Raw genomic sequence first — 18,838 nt, 5'->3', positions numbered from 1 at the left:
AAACCAAAGAAGGGCCTTACCACTTCCTCAGGAAATCAAAGGTAGATGTAATGAATTGCATTTTAAATAGAACGTTTTTCTCCATGGTCAGCAGGATGGTTTCTTACATTTTACCAAACGTTTACATAGGGATATACACAATTTTAGACAAATTGTATTAATTTTTTTTGGATTTTGCTTTTAGATTTCTAGGGACCATAGAATCTCCATCATATAAAGTAAATAGCAATGATGCTATTTGTAGAATAATTAATAAATATATTCCTGGGGTTCTGAGCAAGATTAAAGTTTTAAATTGGTTAATTATCCTACAACACATTATTTACTACGTGTCAGACACTGTTCCATCCGCCTGACAGTTCGCTAGATTTTAGCTCTTTTAACCTCTGCAACTACCCTGGACAGAAGGTACTACTGTTATTATCATCCACATTTTATAGCGGAAGAAACTGATGCGTGGAAAAACCAAGTAGCTTGCCTGTAGTCACAAAGCCAGTAAACGTTGCGGTCGGAAGCTGAGCACAGACGACCCGCCTGTGGGCCCACACCTAAGCATGCGGCCTCCCGATCAAGCAAGCAGCAAACGCTGTCCCTCCCCTCACACGTGCGCACACTCACACACGTCCCTCCACTCCTCAGCTCGTCTGGGTTAAGTGAGCAACAGTTCCTGAAAGCTGCACATGAGATGCTGAGCTGAGCCACCTCGGGAAACACAAATATTGATTAAATAAGTCTGATTTCATGGGGCTTATAGTCTAATGGGAAGATAACTAAACAAATAATCTAGATCTAGTGAAAAGATCTAGTAATAAGGCACAGAATCATGAGCAAGATGAACTTTGAGCAATTAGTGAGAACTAATTACGCCAGAGATAAAAATCTTCAAGTGGAAGGAACAATGCGGGCAAAGACATAGAAATCTGTAACTGCTGATGCGTCAGTAAAGACCCAAATAGTTCCACCTGACTGAAGAACAGGATGTAAGTAAAGGAAGAGAGGACTGAAATGATAGAAAAATACACCGTGAGCTTAACAATTACTGAGCATCTGTTATGTATACAGTACCCAAAGGACTCATGCAATAGCCATTTAAAGAACAGTGTTTATCTCGAACTTTCAAGTTTATCCCTTCCCACCCCCTTTGGAAACATTAACTACTATATATAAAAATAGATAAAAAAACAAATTTCTTCTGTTTAGCACAGGGAACTACATTCAATATCTTGTAATAACCTTTAGTAAAAAAGAACAGGAAAACGAATATATATGTATGTATATGTATGACTGGGACATTATGCTGTACACCAGAGATTGACACACTAACTTATTATACTTCAATAATAAATTAAAATGAAAAAAAAAGAATGTTTAAACTTTATACTGAAAATGGAGCTAGCCAAATGAAAGCATTGGACACAGAGTTTGATATATAGTACGTCTAATAAAAGCATTTTTTAAACTAATTTTGGGGTAGAAATTCAACAAGGACTTCATATTTGAGCAGGAAAGACCCACATAACAAAGCTACATTCAATAATATCTAAAATATAACAGAAACACAAAACATGGGGTAATTAAAGTTGAACACGTGGGAGGGGGTATATCAGTGAGAACCACCCAGAAAAGGGGGTTCTGAACTAGACCTGAGGAATGGTGTCAAAATTCGGGTACTGTGGAAAAGAAAGAAGAGGGAAGAGCAGCATTTCAGAGAGAATTGTAGGAAATGATGATTTTAAAAAATCAATGTGTAGATCATAAAGGTATTGAAAATTCTGTGCACACAATAGGTATCATCCATCCATCCAACCATGCAGCCAACCATCCACCCATCCGTCCAATTATTCATCAAGCCTGTTAACACTTATTAGTGCTTACACATTCTAAGAAACGTGCCAGGCTCTGAGGAAGCTTTCCAGTCTATTGGGAAATGCAAACAGGTCAGCAGTTCACTGCAATCTAGCCTGCTAGATCTGAGCTCAGGTACCTGGGAGAACAGAGCAGGCACGTGCACCTTACAGTAGGGTCATCAAGAAACGCTTCCAGAGGGCAACTCTGGGCAGGGTGTGGGTAACTGGTTTTCCAATCAATGGGTGCAGTGTAGGGAAACAAAGACGCTGAGGTGTGAAAGAAAAAAGCATACCAGGGAAATCAGGCTAAAGTGTTGAGTAGCTTGTTTCTTTGAGGATGAACTGAGTACAGAGGTGAAGCTAGAAAAAGAACATTTCCTACAGCTTGTCATATTAAAAGGATTTTAGACTTTAACCCAGAATCAGTAATAATTCACGGAAGCATTTCAGGCAACAACAAAAAAATTAGAATGGATACTTCTGCTTTTTAGAGCTCACTGGTCTCACTAAGAGAAAACAATGGGTTAGAACTTGAAGGTAAGGATAGCGAGAAGACACAAACAAAGATTCAGGAGATAGAATCCATGGTTCTTGTTGAATTATAATTTGGCTGGAAACACATGTTTAAATCTCCTCTATGTCAAGTAGTGCTCAGCACGAGTAACCTAAGAACTGCTACCTGACCTGCTTATTAGAAAAATAACTGTCACCCAGAGTCTAACCACATTAATGGGTCTTTTAAACAGCTAGTAATACATTTTTTAAATGAAGTACAGTCAGTTCACATTGTTGTGTTAATTTCTGGTGTACAGCATAGTGACTCAGTTATACATGTATCTATATATCCTTTTCATATTCTTTTTCACTATAGACTATTAACATTTTTTGAGCCTCATCCTTAAAGTTTCTGGATTATAAACTATTAATCCTAATTGTGAAGATTCCATTTGGTATTGGTCTCACTTTGCAGAATTTAGACATATTTATTCAATAATGCCACTTCTCTTTTCCTACCTATTTTTACTACCTCCTGGTCAACAGACTAAGAAAGCAAAAGCAGAACTATTAAAACAGTCAATAACTTCGCATAAAGATCTAACAACTAAAGAACTTCCCAACCAGTTTACCCAGACACATGATGTGTTACCGATCCCGTCGGGACTCCAGGCAGGCAAAACCACTTGGCAGCTGGGCTCGGGTCTTGAGCAGAGAGGCTGGCCCGGCCATGACTTCAGAAAGGTTGAGACGCACAGAAATGAGGCATTAGGCATATGACACCCAGAGAGTTTTGTCTGTGGCCTGCTTTTTAGGACTGACTCTGAAAACTGCCTTTAGGAGTTCTACCAAGCCCTTTGAACAATATAAGTCTTTCCCAGTTTTAACTCAATCCTAATGTTTTGTTCTTGCTGGTAACTCCTTAAGAGCTGCTTTATAAAAATCATAATCTGCTTGGCTGTTCTTAGAACTAACCTCTCAATGGTTCTGTTTTTGGAAACAATACTGCTTTCAAGTTTAAAGGCACTGGTTGGGTCAAATGAAAGCATTCTCACATGGCCTCAATATGTAGTAAGATAAATAATAGGAATGCTTCTGTATGAGAACTAAGTTAGGCAAAAACACACACTAGTATTAGAGCATAGGGAAGATAAAAGAATTCATCCTTTTAAAAGGCTGCATTATTCATTCATCCATTCATTCAAAAAATATTGTGGAACTCTGAGGTGGAAAACCCATGGAAGACTATAAAGATGGTTTCTCTAATGATCTAATGAAGTTAATTTTGGTGACTACAGAAATATGTCTGAGATCCAGAAGGAGCATTAAATTTGGCTTTCATCCCCAAAATAAAAATCTTATAAGATGAATTAAGAAGCTTTCTCAAGTAAGCAAAGAGAACAGACAAGGGTACAAGGGTTTGGAAAGTAGGGAGAGTATTTAATAGGCATTTCAAGAATCCCCCATTTGATTTAGTAGTGATTTTACTCAGGTAGCAGTTGGACAGAAATTTCAGCCCCTTGATGTCTTTGGTTATAAATAAAGGGAAGTAAAGATGTCTCAAATGCGTAATTCTCTGTGGCTTGAGCTGCCAGCAAAACAAACTCCTCTTTTGAAAAACGTGTCAGCAATCGTCCCAATTTTTACTGACCTTGTGACAAGCAAACAATCTTGTAACTCACTAGAATTTTCAGTTTTCAAAAAGAAATAACACAAGTAATTTGTTGGATAGATTTTCTTATAAACTTTAAAGATAAAGTTTATTTTGAAGGTTACCAACTGTTTGCATTAGGCTCAGGGTGTTAACATATGGGCTGTAACTTCAAGAAATCCCCTCAGTTCTTGTTCCCAGAACCCTGCAATCCTTCTCTGCTTTTGCTACCACTTACAAACATTTAGTTATTATACTTTTGGCTGTTAGTTGAATTCAGATGAGGATGAATCTTTTCTTTTTTCAATTTCTTATTTGTGAGTAGATAGAAGAGCGTTATATAAATAGCTAGATCTCTGGAATGCAGACTGTCTGTGTTAAAGGTAATAATATCCATTAGTGCCTAAAAATAATTCAGAATACATTTTATTTAAGAAGTGGGAAAAAGACTTCAATATTTTTGAAGTCAAAAGTTATATCTCTAGTAAGTGTGCATTGCTCAGTGTAAGCATATCCTAATCATAGTGGTAGCTATAGATAAACACAGTAATTCGTAAAGGAAAAAAAAAAGGGGGGGAAACCTAATGTTATGGTTAATTCATCAGTGTTGAAGGATTAAAACCATCAAAAGTGTATGCCAATATGGTATGTCTTATTTCATCAGCTAATGCATAAATATAGAATTTAACTACAGGATAAAAACAATAATCTACGTGTAAGTAATCACTCTTTCTCCTTAATGCTCCACCAGGGTTCTGTCTATATTTAAGGACATTCTAAGAAAGCTCTCCCATCATAGGGAACCCTTAAAAGGTTACTGAAGAAACCATTTGCCTCTTAATGATCTTACTGAGAGATTTCCGACAAAAGTTTTGCCAAGTTTTAAGTTATGCTGACTTCAGATATTTAATTCCTATTATTTACCAAGCTCACCTGGGTTTGTGTCTGGATAGGAAGTACCTAAAGGAAAACGTCTTTAGCTAGTTTGTGAGATAATGCAAGTTGGTTATAACACGATCTTCATTTCTGTATCTTGTTCACACATGTATACTTCCAGTGTAATGATACACAGGGAACCTGAATCCCAGTGCTAAGGCCTTTCCCCACTTCAATTTCGGATCTTAATCAAGCTTCCTCTAGGAAGCAGTCCCTAATTCCTGCATTCCTGAAGCAACGGTTCCCTTGTCTGAATTGTCAGGACAATTTATTTGGGCCATTTTTCAAAGTATCTATCCCTTTCTGCCTTTTACTTTGTATCTGTGCTTTATGTGTGTGCTAAGCTGTAAAAAAAGAAAAAAAATTCATGAGCTTTTCCTGTGCACTCTTACGTACCTCTGCTTCTTAGAGCAAACTACTGAACTCAATGGATGTTCATCAAATAAATAAATGTCATACAACTAATATTTACTTGGTAAAACAAAATTACTCAGTTACTGAGGTATATACTTCTGATGGCTAAACAGGAAAAAAAAAAGCAATCAAAAACACATCAAAAGCTCAAAAGCACTCCAGTATATTCTCAAAATACCGAGGTAAAATCTATACAGTCTACACCATCCAAGTCCAGGTCATTCTTCAGACACAGATCCAAACTCTAAAATGATCTGCACTTACTTGTCTCCAAAGAACTTCCTCCAGAATTCAGCAGCATCTGCTTTCGTGATACGAAAATTATCTCCCTGGAACTGCCCATTGGGGAAGATTGCTTTGATTTCTGCCAGCATGTGACTGAAGATAAGGGACAGTTTAGTGAGATTCCGCCTGTAGATACAAGGGGGAAAGAAGAAAAAAGTAAATATATACGCATATAGGTTTTCATGGGAAATACATAATGAAAAAACAAAATTATGTACAAGATCAACCTCGGTCTTGGTGATTGGTCACAAACCTCAACCTCATAAAGCCCTTAAAAACAATGCTCTTAAGAACTATACATATAAAGTCCTAACAGGGTTTCTATTAGTCATCCATGTACTTATTTAATATAAACATGTACAAGATAAAGTAGGTAGTTTAATGGGAGAGATGGACACTAGAAAACTCACAAATATAAATGCTAAACACAAAAGACAGAGTGTCTGCTTTCTACACGGGAGGATAAGGACAGATGTGTCACTGGAGGAGAATCTAGGAGAGAAGTAGTTGTTTGACATATGAAAGACCTGGAATGGAGAGGAGAGAAGGGAAGGAGGCACTCTGGGCAGCAGCAACGGCAATGGGCAGAAGTGCAGAGGGATGGGGTTCCGCAAGGCCAGAGCAGAGCAAAGGTGCGTGGAGGAAACGGCACAAGACAGGATGAGACAGCTCAGCTGGGACATGACCTAAGGAGGCATCCGAGCCAATGAACAAAGGTTTCATCAAGTACACTCATCACTTCTATCTACAAATCAGTTTCTGATGAGAGGTTTCAGACAGAACCCGGTAGGGAGGTTTCAGATATGTGCGTATTTTAGAATCTCCCTGGGTGATTCTGATGCAGTCCCCTCAATCAAAGGCGACCCCTATAAGGAACAAGGAGCCAAAATGGAGTTAAAAGATTTAGGGAATGACCAAATCTCTGTTTCAGAAAGAAAAAGTTGTGTAGGTACGAAAAAAATGGTTTGAAATGGATGGAAATATAGGTGTTGTCTCCATTCTAATTTTCATGGTAAGTTCTGGGGATTCCCGACATGATTTAAAACATGCTTCCAAACAGGCTTCATATTTTAAAACAACAGTATCATCTGCATTCCTTCTTAGCTTCTCCTAAGTTTACAACATTAATTATGTTAATCAGTCCAACACTGCTAGTGCCAGACAGTAAGGAAGCAACTGAAACATAAAATGCTTTGCCTCTTTATATTCTTGTTTATTCAGAATCACCAGAACACAGTAAGTACATATATAATATTTTTCTATTTCTAAGCTTCAGCTGCTTTTGCGCATGTGCTAAGAGGAGTAGGGGAAGGGGAAGCAATTACATTAGCACTCAGAGTAAATACAGAGGGAAAATAGAGAAAGACATCAAATCTGCAATGCATATAAAACCCATACAATGTTTCAGCAGGCCTTTGACACTGAAAGTTGTGGTTATTTTCCTCATTTTTATTCATGTACCTGTGTTTATTGACTCTCAAATAACAAGCAAAAAAACCTGTTAGGTACCAAAGAAATCATGTAATATGCTCCTCTCAGTAAAGTCAATGAAAAAGAAACATGTAACTTTCTACAGATTACAGAATAAATGAAGGTTCTCATGATAAAAAATGGGAGAAGTCAGAATGAGGAGTAACCAATAAAGTATAAAATCTCAAAAAATTCACCTCTACTGGAAAACCAAAAAGTTCCCATTTCCATAACCTATACTATCTATGAGAAGATTTATGAGAAAGAGGGGTCAGAACTCAGGCCTTATTTTAGTGTTTGAATGGCAATAATAAACAATATACGAAATTATTATGGTTACGCGTTAATACTCATCATTTTCTCAGATTTGGTCACATTCCCACACAACTCAGCCTAATTCAAAGGTAAAACATCTTTAATGAGCTGAATCTTTGATCCTCTCATTTACGTCAACACATCCTCATTTAGATGATGGGAGATACAAGAAATTCAGTCTTATGAAATGAAAAGTGAGCTGATGAACTACATCAAAGGAAAGAACTGTGGCCAATACAAACAGCAACTGACATGAAATTTGAGTTCAAGGAAAAACAGAGTCACTTTAGAAAATCTGCAACAAATTTTACTTCTATAATTAGGCAAAAGAGTTAATTTTCCAAACTTCCAATTGATTCATACAAAGGAAAAGAGAAAAATCAAGATGGCAGTAATTAGGGTAAACCAACTGTTCCTTATTTCTGAATTGGTTGATCTCCATCCCCTTGTTTCTTTGTTCTTTGATCATATCCAACTGCTTTTCATTTTTATTTGTTAGATCTAAAGCCTGAAGAACAATGCCAGTGATCACCCCTCTTGCATATCTGACCTACTGGCTCTGCAGGCACCAACCTTTAAAACAAATAGTGACATCTCACCGTTGTAACTTACAGTCTAGAAGCACAAGTAATCCCTAGTACCCATATAACTAATCTCTGTGCAATTATACTGCATGTATAGTTACATTTTCTTATTCCTACAAGCAGATAACCACATTTTTATTTGACTTTTTGCATAAACTAAGGTAATGAAAAGATTTTTAAAGAAAATGAAATTTAAGTTCTTAAAAATATGTGAATGTAACAGTTTTATGTTAACCTATTTGTCACATATACTAGAATGTTTATATTTAGTTTATATCTAATTTATAAAAACACACACCATACACATGTAAATGATTATTTTGGAAATCCATTCTTTGAAAGACTGGTTTACAAAGGCTGCAATCCACACCAAGATACGAAAAGAACTGACAGCCAATTCTACTAGCTGATGTCATTTAAATTTATTGTCATAGCAAATAGGTTTTGTCTTTTATATGACTATGTGAGAGTTTTTTGTTTACTATATTTTGCTTTATGTTACACACTTTAATTCCCCTCCCGACTCTGTACTTTTGGATACTCATTTAAAAAACAAATAACCTCAAATTTTGAAAATAAAATCCAAGAATACAGTCATCTCTAATTATCCCGACATAGAGGAAAGGCAACAACCACACAACTTTATGGATGAGCTTTTTTCCCTATTATAATATTTTTCCATACTTGGCCAATTTTCCCTTGGCCACTTGATTGTCCCTCATCATAGGACCAAAAATGATGACTGCTTAATAAAGGATCTGAAGCACCTAACTAAGAACACAGTTCTATACTAAATGTCCCTTACCCCAACACAATGAAGAAAATAAAGTTTATCTACAAAGACTCAAAAATCTTCTGAACATAACTTTAACTACATTTACAAGAAACTTCGCAATGCTTTCAATATAAGAGATACCTTATTTTGACTAGTTAACACCACATATCTCCCATTAACCATCACAAGCTAAGCCATTTCTTAAATGTGTTTCGAGGGAGATTCTGTTTATGAGAAATAATTTTGGAGGAAAAGTATTCTGATAAACTAGGACATCAAAAAGTAGCTTCTATATGTTAATACTGGGTAAACCAGTAAAGATGTTCATGTATTAGAGGAGCCTTAAAGAAGAGGGAGGGAGAGAGGAGTAAAGACAAAGGAGAGGGGGAAGACGAGGAAAACTATCTTTTCTTTTTCTTTCTTTCTTTTTTTTTTACAAGCATAAGAAATGTATCAGCAATGTCAAGAATAACACCTAAGAAGCAAGGTTACCTCTTTTATCTTGAATTCAATCACCTAACACGGTCTTTCTTTAAAACAGTATGAATCGGGGGAGGGTACAGCTCAGTGGTAGAGCACATGCTTAGCATGCATGAGGTCCTAGGTTCAATCCCCAGTACCCCCTTTAAAATAAATAAATAAACCTAATTACCCCTCTCACCCCTTCACACACACAAAACTCAAAAAGGTAGTATGAGTCAATTTCTCCAAAATTCAAGTTACATTACTGCACAGAATATGCAGCTGGAATGATGGAGCTTCACTGTTTATGAGTAAGTCTTAGTAGCTCAAGGTGTCTACAGCCAACATCATAAGGAGACTGGAGGTACACAAAACGATGTAGGATGACACAATCCTACCCTTTAAAAATTTCTCCCATAATATGGGAGAAAAAGACATGAATACATTATTATGATACAATATATAGTGGGGACAATGCATTAACTACAGCCATCTTGAGGTGATGAACTTGACAAATGATGACTAAACAAAACATCAAGATTTGATTAGTAGCTGCTTAAGTATAGAAGACACAAAGAATGTAGTCTAATTAGACTGCATACAGTCCTTGCAATTTCTCAACTCAAGAAACAACTGTGTCATAAACCTAGGAAGGAATAAAAAGCTTTAAATGCTGAATTAGTGAAAAACTTGAAATGACACTTTATATCAGTGAGTTCCAAAGTTTGTGAGAATGTACTGTTTTTGGTAGAAGTGGAAGACCATTTTTTTATATCTCCAAACTATTAGTAATTCAATGCTAACACTTAAAAGCTAGAACATGTGCTTCTTAATCTTTACAAGGTGAAACAAATTCAACATAAAGAGAAAGGCAGCATGTAAAACAAACGGTGGCACTTAAAATGAGACGCACATCCAGTTAAAGAACAATTTCCATTCACTCCATTTCTGATGCAGCGCTCTCCAAGATAGGTTCAGAGTGTCACTTCACACTGTTTCTGACCTTGGGAACAGTTTGATTCCGAAAAAAGTGAGGATACTAGGCTGATGTAAGCCTTATCTTTCATTTCCCCTTCTTGGGAACAGAGATTATTATTAAGTCTGAGAGCCTTAAGTAAAACTGGATCTTACCCACTCCCCTGCCCAAGCACTTTAAAGTTTTTAATACTCCAAATTTCAACAAAGACTCAGAGTCTACCCCATGTCATTAAGAGACGCCAAGTGTGAGCTGAGACATTCTAACCTGAGACACAGGCAGTAGCACAAGTTTTCCAGCTGCTCCGTGTTACTCCACTGAACTGCTCACTTTAAAAGGATTTAGCAAACTATGCCAGTCCAAAAGCTCCATGAAAATAGGTAACCAAGGAAGAGTCTTTTCTTTTGTTAAAGAATAAACCATCCACCACTAACATGGCTAGGGAGACCAAGGCATGAAGCTGCGGCTGGAAAAGACGAACCCTGGGCATCCTTTGACCTCTGCAGTATACTCTATTATGTGTTGCATACAAAGGTCTATTAAGAGTGAGAGGTTGTCCTGCCAAATAAACTTGATGCTTTCAGGGTAAATAAATTTGCTTTCTAAAATAAATAGCTTTGCAGATACTAGTCAATACACATAAAAAAGATAAACAAGTTTATACTGTATAGCACAGAGAACTATGTTCAATATGTTGTAGTCACCTATGGTGAAAAAGAATATGAAAATGAATATATGTATGTTCCTATATGACTGAACTATTGTGCTGTACACCAGAAATGGACTCAACATTGTAAACTGACTATCCTTCAATAAAAAATAAATAAATTGCTTTGAACGGACAATCTACAAATGCTTTACATAAACATAACCAAAACATGAAATATCCCTGTCATGGTCAAACATAATATCCACTGACAAGTTCCCAGGAAATATTCAAAAGATATTCTGCTTAATTTTTCTACTATCCTGTATTAAAGAGTTTGGCCCTGAAGTTTGATAGGGCACACTGGGTTCATCTCCTTACTCCGCTGGTAGTCTTGAACAAGTTACTTAACTTCTCTCTCTGAATCAGCTTCCTCATTTCTAAAAATTTTAAATAAAAATTCCTGTCTCACAGAATTGTTATGAGGAGTAAATAAGGTATGAAGGTAAGAGCCTAACACACCTACGTTTAAAAACTCTCAATAAATATAAGTTATTTATTAATTCTACCTATCACTTCTGTTTAAAAATATAAGTATCCTAATAGTTTTTCTTCTTTTCCTCATGTAATACTCTTGTCATGTAAACCAATGGCCATCTAAATAAGGTAAAAATCAATACTCTCACCTTATTAAGACCATCAATTGTCACGGTGGCCTTTTATAATCCCACAGTAAACAATGGGCAAGTATTTAATGAATCCATTTCAGTCATTTATTCTGCAAATCTCGACTGAGTGGCTACTAGGCTTGGTCCAGGAAGGCACTGATGATACAAAGATGAAGATAACACAATCCTACTCTTACTGAATCTAAGGGGCTTAGGGACTGGCAAAGGGACAGAGCAATACAGCAGGAATAAAGCTGAAAGAGAATCAGCACAAAGGCAGTAATCAGTCAGACAGGGGAGTTTAGAATTTCTCGGGTGATGGATATAGTTTCGACCAGAATGTGGCCCTGCAATGGGTAGGAACAGTAAAGTAAAGGTGAATTAGGTGAGGAACTAGATAATTCCAAGGTTGAATGGGATCATTCACATGGATTTTGAAGTTTCCTATGACTATGACAGGAGTTTGCATGAAAAAAAGGACTACAACAAGCTGTATCTCAGTATATTTAATAAAGCTTTCCAAATAATCTTTAAAAATGTCAGCTATTTTAACTTTGCAGCAATGTCAAAGAAAGATTAACAACATCCCTTTGATGATTTCAACAAATAGTTTTATACAGAAAATTTATTATGAGAAGCTATTTTCGTATGATATGATCACTGGTACTTTCATCTGGTTTAAAAGCTTAACAATATCTACTTCAATAGAGAAAACGCTTTTGTCTTTAGTATTGAATTTCTTTTGATTAAACCTAACCTGTAACAAGTATTCTTTTGTAAAGTAAATCTTAAAAATGTAGACCAGTCTATTACTTGAGAGAGAAAAGAAAAGATCTATTCCTGTATTTCTTTTTATTTAAGATAAAATACAATGAAACTTCTGTGAATTATGTGGAAAGTCATCAATAGGGTGAAATTCATATAGAAGCAATGATAGTAAAACTTTGCTTTCTTTGTTTGACTTTGTCAGATTCTTTTTCAAAACAAAAAGAAACATTAGAAGTTCAAACTATACTTTTATGACCCTGGGTAATTTGATAAAAGAAGAGTCTTATCAACAAACCTGACCTTGAAGCAACATAGTTTTCAATAACCTAGAGTCACTTTTGTTCTTTGCAATTTCCAGCAGATCATCAAAAAAAAAAATTACAGTGAAGTAGCAATCTGAATTATGTCAATTAGTATTTATTATTTCTTACGAAAATTTTAAATTATTTTTACTTGTTACATTCCCTACTCCACTGTTTTAATTTTTTTTATCACTTTTACACTTCAAGGATAGGTTGTCTTAATTTTTACCCAGTAGAATATAGTTTAAAGTTTTCCCAAAATAATCTTTTTTTCAAGGATTTCTCCTGTCCATGGGACCACGTTACCGCTCCTCCACTTCTCACACCCATCGGAATGGTCTGTTCTTTCCTGATCCACACCTTGGGTTAATCCATCTCTTTTTCCTCACTGGTTCAAGAGTTCCTACACCTCAGCCTGTTGAAGTTTCACTGGCACCATTTTATGTCAAAGTACTACCTTGGTATCTTTTCCACCCCCCTTCCTGGATGTCAGCTACCAGGAATTAGGGGACACATCACTTCCACCACTTCACATTACCTGCCACAGCACAAAGTTTTCTCTGAAGAGCACCAGTTACTCTATATGCACATTGCTTTTCACCTCTGTCAAAGCAAAAGTCTCTGCTGAAGAGGAGAAAGTCTTACTATAATTGTAACAGCTTCTTAGACATAAAAATATTTAAAGAACTTTAAATAAGAAAGAACTCCTGATCCTAAAACTGTGTTAATGAACAGAGAGATAGAGGCAGTATATAAGAATAGTTTACAGACACACTACCTTGATGAAAAGGAATTCTACCAACAGTTATTTTGAGAGAATTAAAAATATGGAGTTTGACTCTAAATTAGGAAAAAAAATTTTTTTGCTCTGTGAGCTCTAAGATTTTTTTTCCTCTCCCTATCTTTTTTCCTCTGTCAATGGGAAAATATAATAATAGTGAGCTAAAGGAAATTAATGGTATACGCCGCATGTGAAGTTTCCAGAATCTCAAGTAAATGTGGACACATTTGTCATACTTTCTAAGGAAGCATAACATAGTTTCCCATCACATTACTCGTTCCCTGGCAGTTACTTCCGCCTTTAACTCTGGAAATTTTCCCTATTGATACCTTTATCCCACGTCAGCCCTGCTCCCTTGAAGTAGAACAAACTGAGGACAAAATGAGCCACAGAGAAAAGAGCCAGCTCATGTCTCTGGTCCTCATGCACTGACAAGAAAACTAAAATCATGACATTTATTCCATCTCTTCCTCAGGGTTAATTTAAAATTATCTTTATTCAAATGGGTGAGGCAATTATTTCTTTGTAATTAACAAGAGAGAAATGCTTTTTTGTTTGTTTCTTTAAGCAGTAAGAACGACTATCTTGGAACATTTTTTCTCTCAAAATGAAAAAAAGATAAAATAACCATAGAAAAACATGGCTGTAATCGTTGTTACCAGCGCAATTTCTTTGGGCCACTTACAAACTTCTTTAACTTTCTGAATATAGCAACAATAACAGATATACTTCAAAAAATTTTTTTTAAAAGTCTAAGACTTTCTTTAACCGGCACATGCTGAACTGGAGGCAACTTACTCTGTAGCCGAGTGGTGCTGATAGGACCTTGCAGACAAGTGGTTTCCACATTTCCAGTAACAAGCCTCGTTAAGGAAACACTGGGATACAGGGGAGGAAAGCAGGGCCCTGGCAGCACCGGGCTCTAGGCACAGCTCTGCGTGCCTCATCGCTCCATGAAATGAAAAAGAGCTGAAAGCTTCTCTTATCCAAAGTTCTTTCCTCTACAACATGAGGAGACTGCGGTATGTAATTTGAGGTCCCATAACATTCTGTGGGGCTGTCATCACTTCTCTTCTGGCCAGGAGGAGATGACTAGCTAGCTCTGGCACTAAAAGGTCCGCATGCTTTACACAAAATTATGAGTCTATTTCACGACTTACAATTAATTAAGTAAAGCGTGCTATATAACATTTTCCGTTTACAGACTTTCCTCAATATACCTCGGTCTGAGATTGCAGAAATCTTAAACTCAGGATAGAAGAATCTGACATAGAAAATTGAAATTACTTTAAGTATACAAATTCTTTAGTTGGAATATTTGGAATATTTGGAAGCCTTAATTTTTATTTTGTTCATTACCATAATAGGCATCTCTGACTTTTTTCTTTTCAACAAAGAAAAATACTTGAATAACACTGGCTCTCAAAATAAAACCACAAAGCAGCAGAAATAACAAAAAGACAATTTAAAGGCTCTGTTTTTCATGTTAATGAATAGTAAACATTAGAATATTGAAACCATATGAAAAATGTACACTACTAGAACAGCATATGCTCAATAAGAAACTTACAGTTTAAAAAGTTGATTTTATTTATTTGTTCTTGGTAAGGAAATGTGCTAATATATGTAGTAAGCACAGGCCAACATCATATCTAAGAATTTTAACTTTCACCTCAACCAAGAGTTATGAATATCCGTATTCAGGGAGCCTGTGATATTTACCACACCATGGCTGATCAATAATATGAACCAAATCCCTTTACTATTTTAGTCTGATTGCAAATGGAATAACCCTCACACCAATAAAACCATCCTTAGACAGTGGTTTTGGCGTAGGAAAACAAATAGATCTCATCTGCCTACACCCTGAAGGCCGAATACAACAAGAATTAAAAAGTTTCAGCACTAAAGCCAAATCTACCTAAGCTTGAGCTTAAGCCACTTAGTAACTGAATGACTCTGGGCACTAAGTTAACCCCTCTAAGCCTTAGTTCCCTCATCTTTAAAAAATGAATTACAACAGCACTTATAGGATTTGTGCAGGATTACAGGTGGCCAAAAACTCTTTGCCACTCTTTCCACCATGGAGTAGAGTCTATTTCCCCTCCCCTTGTACCTGGGCTGGCCTAAGCCTTGCTCTGATCAATACAATGTGGCAGAAATTACACTGTGTAAATTTTGAGGCTAGGCCCTAAGAGATTTGCAGTGTCTGCCTTTGTACCTTGGAACTCAGTGGGTCATGGTATGAAGAAACCCAAGCAGTCATGCAGAAAGGCCCCAGTGAGTTCCCAGTTGCAAGGCACCAACAAATGCTGGGCATGTGAGTGAGGCCACTGGACTTTCCAGCTGAACCAACATCCCAGCCAACACCACATAAAATAGAAGCTGACCCAGAAAATCAGAGCAAATAGTAATTGTTGTTGTTTGAACTAAGCTACTAAGTTTTACGGCAGTCTGATACCCAGCAGTAAATTAACCGGCCGAGGAAATGGACACAAAGCAAGCATGTGTTAAACTTTAATCATTATTACTAGTATTAGTTGCACCGCCAACTTACTATTATTATCATTATTCATTATCATCATCAAGAGTAGCAGCTGAAAGGCTAGGACCCTCTTCTCTCTGTCAATATGAGTAAGTAAACGACTATGGATAAAGGATCAAACACACTACTTAGAAGTTCTATTCCTACCTCACAAAGTATTTTCACACTGGAAACTTAAAATTTACATCCTCTGTATTTTCTCTGATACTAAAACAAACTAAACAAAAGAGGTTTTTAGAAGAAATCTGGACTATACTAAATGAAAAGTAGCCTACTCACATTTGGATCAGAAGGAATTTAATTTCTAAAACATTTATTTAGATAAATGCACAATGAACTGAACTGTGAAAATATCATTAGGCTAATCCGCCGATTTATACTGACAAAGGACTTAATTTCTACCAGTCTTAAATGCTCACTCAAAGGTAAAGAATCCCCTTTATGTAATATGTACATAGAATGTAAGCAAAGGCCTGAAATATTTATAGGCTGTATAGCAGTTTTTTAATTGAGCTACCATATAAATCACATTTTCTAAATATGATTTCACACAACTAGACTTGACATATGTCTAGATAAGAAGTCATCTTGGATTTTGGCTTGTCTAGTTCTAGTCACTGGCGTCTCTGTTTAAAAGTCAAGCACTGTTAATAATCTTTTACTTATCAACACTAAAGTATACACACTGGTTTTTTTTAAAGCATGATGCTTCAGGTCTTCAGCTGTACCTAAACAGTCACCATAGTAATCTTGAGAAGACATTTAAAGATACTGCTAAACAGATTATTGTACATGTCTACCCATATGAATAACTCAAATTTAGTGAAATAGTTATCCAACAGATATACTGCTATCCCTAAGACTTGTAGGATTTATTTTATATACTAAGCACAAGAATCAATCATTATTCCTCTCCTGGTGATACCTATCACTTAAAACTTAATAGAAATAAGAAAACTCAAATTAAAAAAAATTTTTTTTAATATTTGAGTTAAATATAAGAATGATGGAAGAAGGATCATGTATTAACTTATGAAAATTTTATTTCCTGCTTAATTATTTCCTGCTTAATTATTCATGCTTAATCAAGTATTTTAAGGAATCAAATGCTAAGAGGGAAAGAAAAAAGCTACAAATCATCCACAAAGATTAGGCTGTAAAAGCAGCACCAGCTGATCTTTTCACTTTCCAGCATATCTTAGGATGCAGCTCACTGCTTCTCTAAAGTCTAGCTTGTTAGCACAAAAGTCAGTTCTGTTTTTCAGAATAACTTTATATGCACAGAAATTCTGATCTACATATATGGAATTCCAGTGACTTTAAGCAAAGTTTATTCACTCAGTAAATAATGTTTGAGGCTCTGTTATGATCTGCCAGTATACTCGGCAATGGGGACAGTAAGATGAAAACCAGCCATCCCTGCCCTCCAAGAGTTTATCACCTCAGTGGGCAATTACATATAAAAACGCACAACTACAATACAGTGTACTCATACAAATGAAGTACATTCAAGGTGCTTCAGCGACACAAGAGTTCAAGGAAACATGTGCTCAACTCTGGGCCTCCCAAATGGGGTGAAGAGAGGCAGAGAAAGGCAGCAGAAGAAGCTGCCAGGTAAAAGCAGCAAGCCTGGTAGATGAAGGCATATGTGTGTAGATCAGTCTGGCACTACGACAGCCCGCAGGGTCAGAAGTACGGTATACTCAGGGATGAGACCGCTAGGGCAGCAAGGACCCGCTGCAGATAGTAAATCCTCTCTCCGGGCGGGCCTGCCCATTGTACCAGCATGGCCCCGCCATCCACCCAGGCTGCTCAAGGATGCAGAGGCTCACATAGCCAACCAACCTTGATTCCATCCAGGGGGAGTTTGAAAAAGAAAACCACTTTCAATAAAATGAATCACAAGGCATAATTTAGTAAGTAGAAATTCTTAGATCTTTATCCAAATTAAAAAGCTTTCATTGAAGAGTTCTCTGTTGTAAGACAATAATTGAATTTTGAGGGTTTCTTCCCTGTGTCCTTGATGAAAAATAATCTAGATTTAACAAACTGAGAAAACAAGCAAAAGAAAACAATAACACTCAGAGAGGAATGCTCCAGGAGCCTGCGTCTCAGAAGCAGATGTTCCACTCTGGCAGACTCCCAGCCCCTGGTGTATTACCATTTGAAACACACTCAGAGATTGCAATGCAAATGCACATCTGAAAAGATGTGTTTCCATTTCCAAATACCACAGTAATTCCCTCACTTCCAGAAATGAGTCACCAGATAAGTATTTAGCACAGTAAAGACATATATCCTTTTTCCATGGTCTAAAGTAGAACAACACTGAGTTGACTAACCCCAACCCCAAACACAACATTACCAATAAATCCATCCAATACCATCCCACCAGGTGACATCCTCAGAGTTAATTCTCTGGGAGACTCTGCCAAAGCTCTCAAGAATAAGACCCATTTGATTCCACTGAAAGCACTGCAATCTACTGTTTAAAAATGGACTGTAGTTAAGCAATACATTTTTCCATTAAGTTTTATGGTGCTTGATATATTTTCTGTGTCAAAATCTGTCACAAAAATCTGTTCCTCAGAAATCTGTTTGGTACTACACACATGTGAATGTGGTACTGCACGGAGATATCTGCCAACAGAGCCCAGCATTTGGTTTCTGACCAGTAACAATTTCTGGTATGTTGGTTGGTGGATTTAATTTGGATCCTATTAATATCTATGATTAATCACAGTTTTCCTCATAATACACCTATAATACATATGCCACAGGAAACACTGAAGTATATCTTCATCGTGAATAGCATTTTCATAGTCAAGTGTAAAGAAAGACGAAACATGAAGAATGAATGAATGATAATAGTGAGTCTTACCGTCAGTTTGGTATTCAAGATCCAGGGCAGAGAACAA

General features: G+C 36.5%; 1 protein-coding gene and 1 long non-coding RNA gene across 9 annotated transcripts in view; one reads left to right on the top strand and one right to left on the bottom strand.

Moving 5' to 3' along the window:
• CBLB (Cbl proto-oncogene B) overlaps positions 1-18,838 on the bottom strand; it is a 258,056-nt gene that overhangs the window by 98,154 nt on the left and 141,064 nt on the right. For all 8 annotated transcript variants that reach the window (XM_072965889.1, XM_072965884.1, XM_072965902.1 and 5 more), the window contains one exon: positions 5,608-5,754. In XM_072965889.1, coding sequence (XP_072821990.1) covers positions 5,608-5,754 — 147 coding nt within the window. The remainder of the gene's footprint in view (positions 1-5,607; positions 5,755-18,838) is intronic.
• LOC140697731 (uncharacterized) overlaps positions 1-18,838 on the top strand; it is a 42,466-nt gene that overhangs the window by 14,590 nt on the left and 9,038 nt on the right. The window lies entirely within an intron of this gene.

Source organism: Vicugna pacos, chromosome 1, assembly GCF_048564905.1.
Source record: "Vicugna pacos chromosome 1, VicPac4, whole genome shotgun sequence".
Lineage (NCBI taxonomy): Eukaryota > Metazoa > Chordata > Mammalia > Artiodactyla > Camelidae > Vicugna > Vicugna pacos.
The sequence above is the reverse complement of the archived record's forward strand: the minus strand, read 5'-3'. Positions and strand labels throughout refer to the sequence as shown.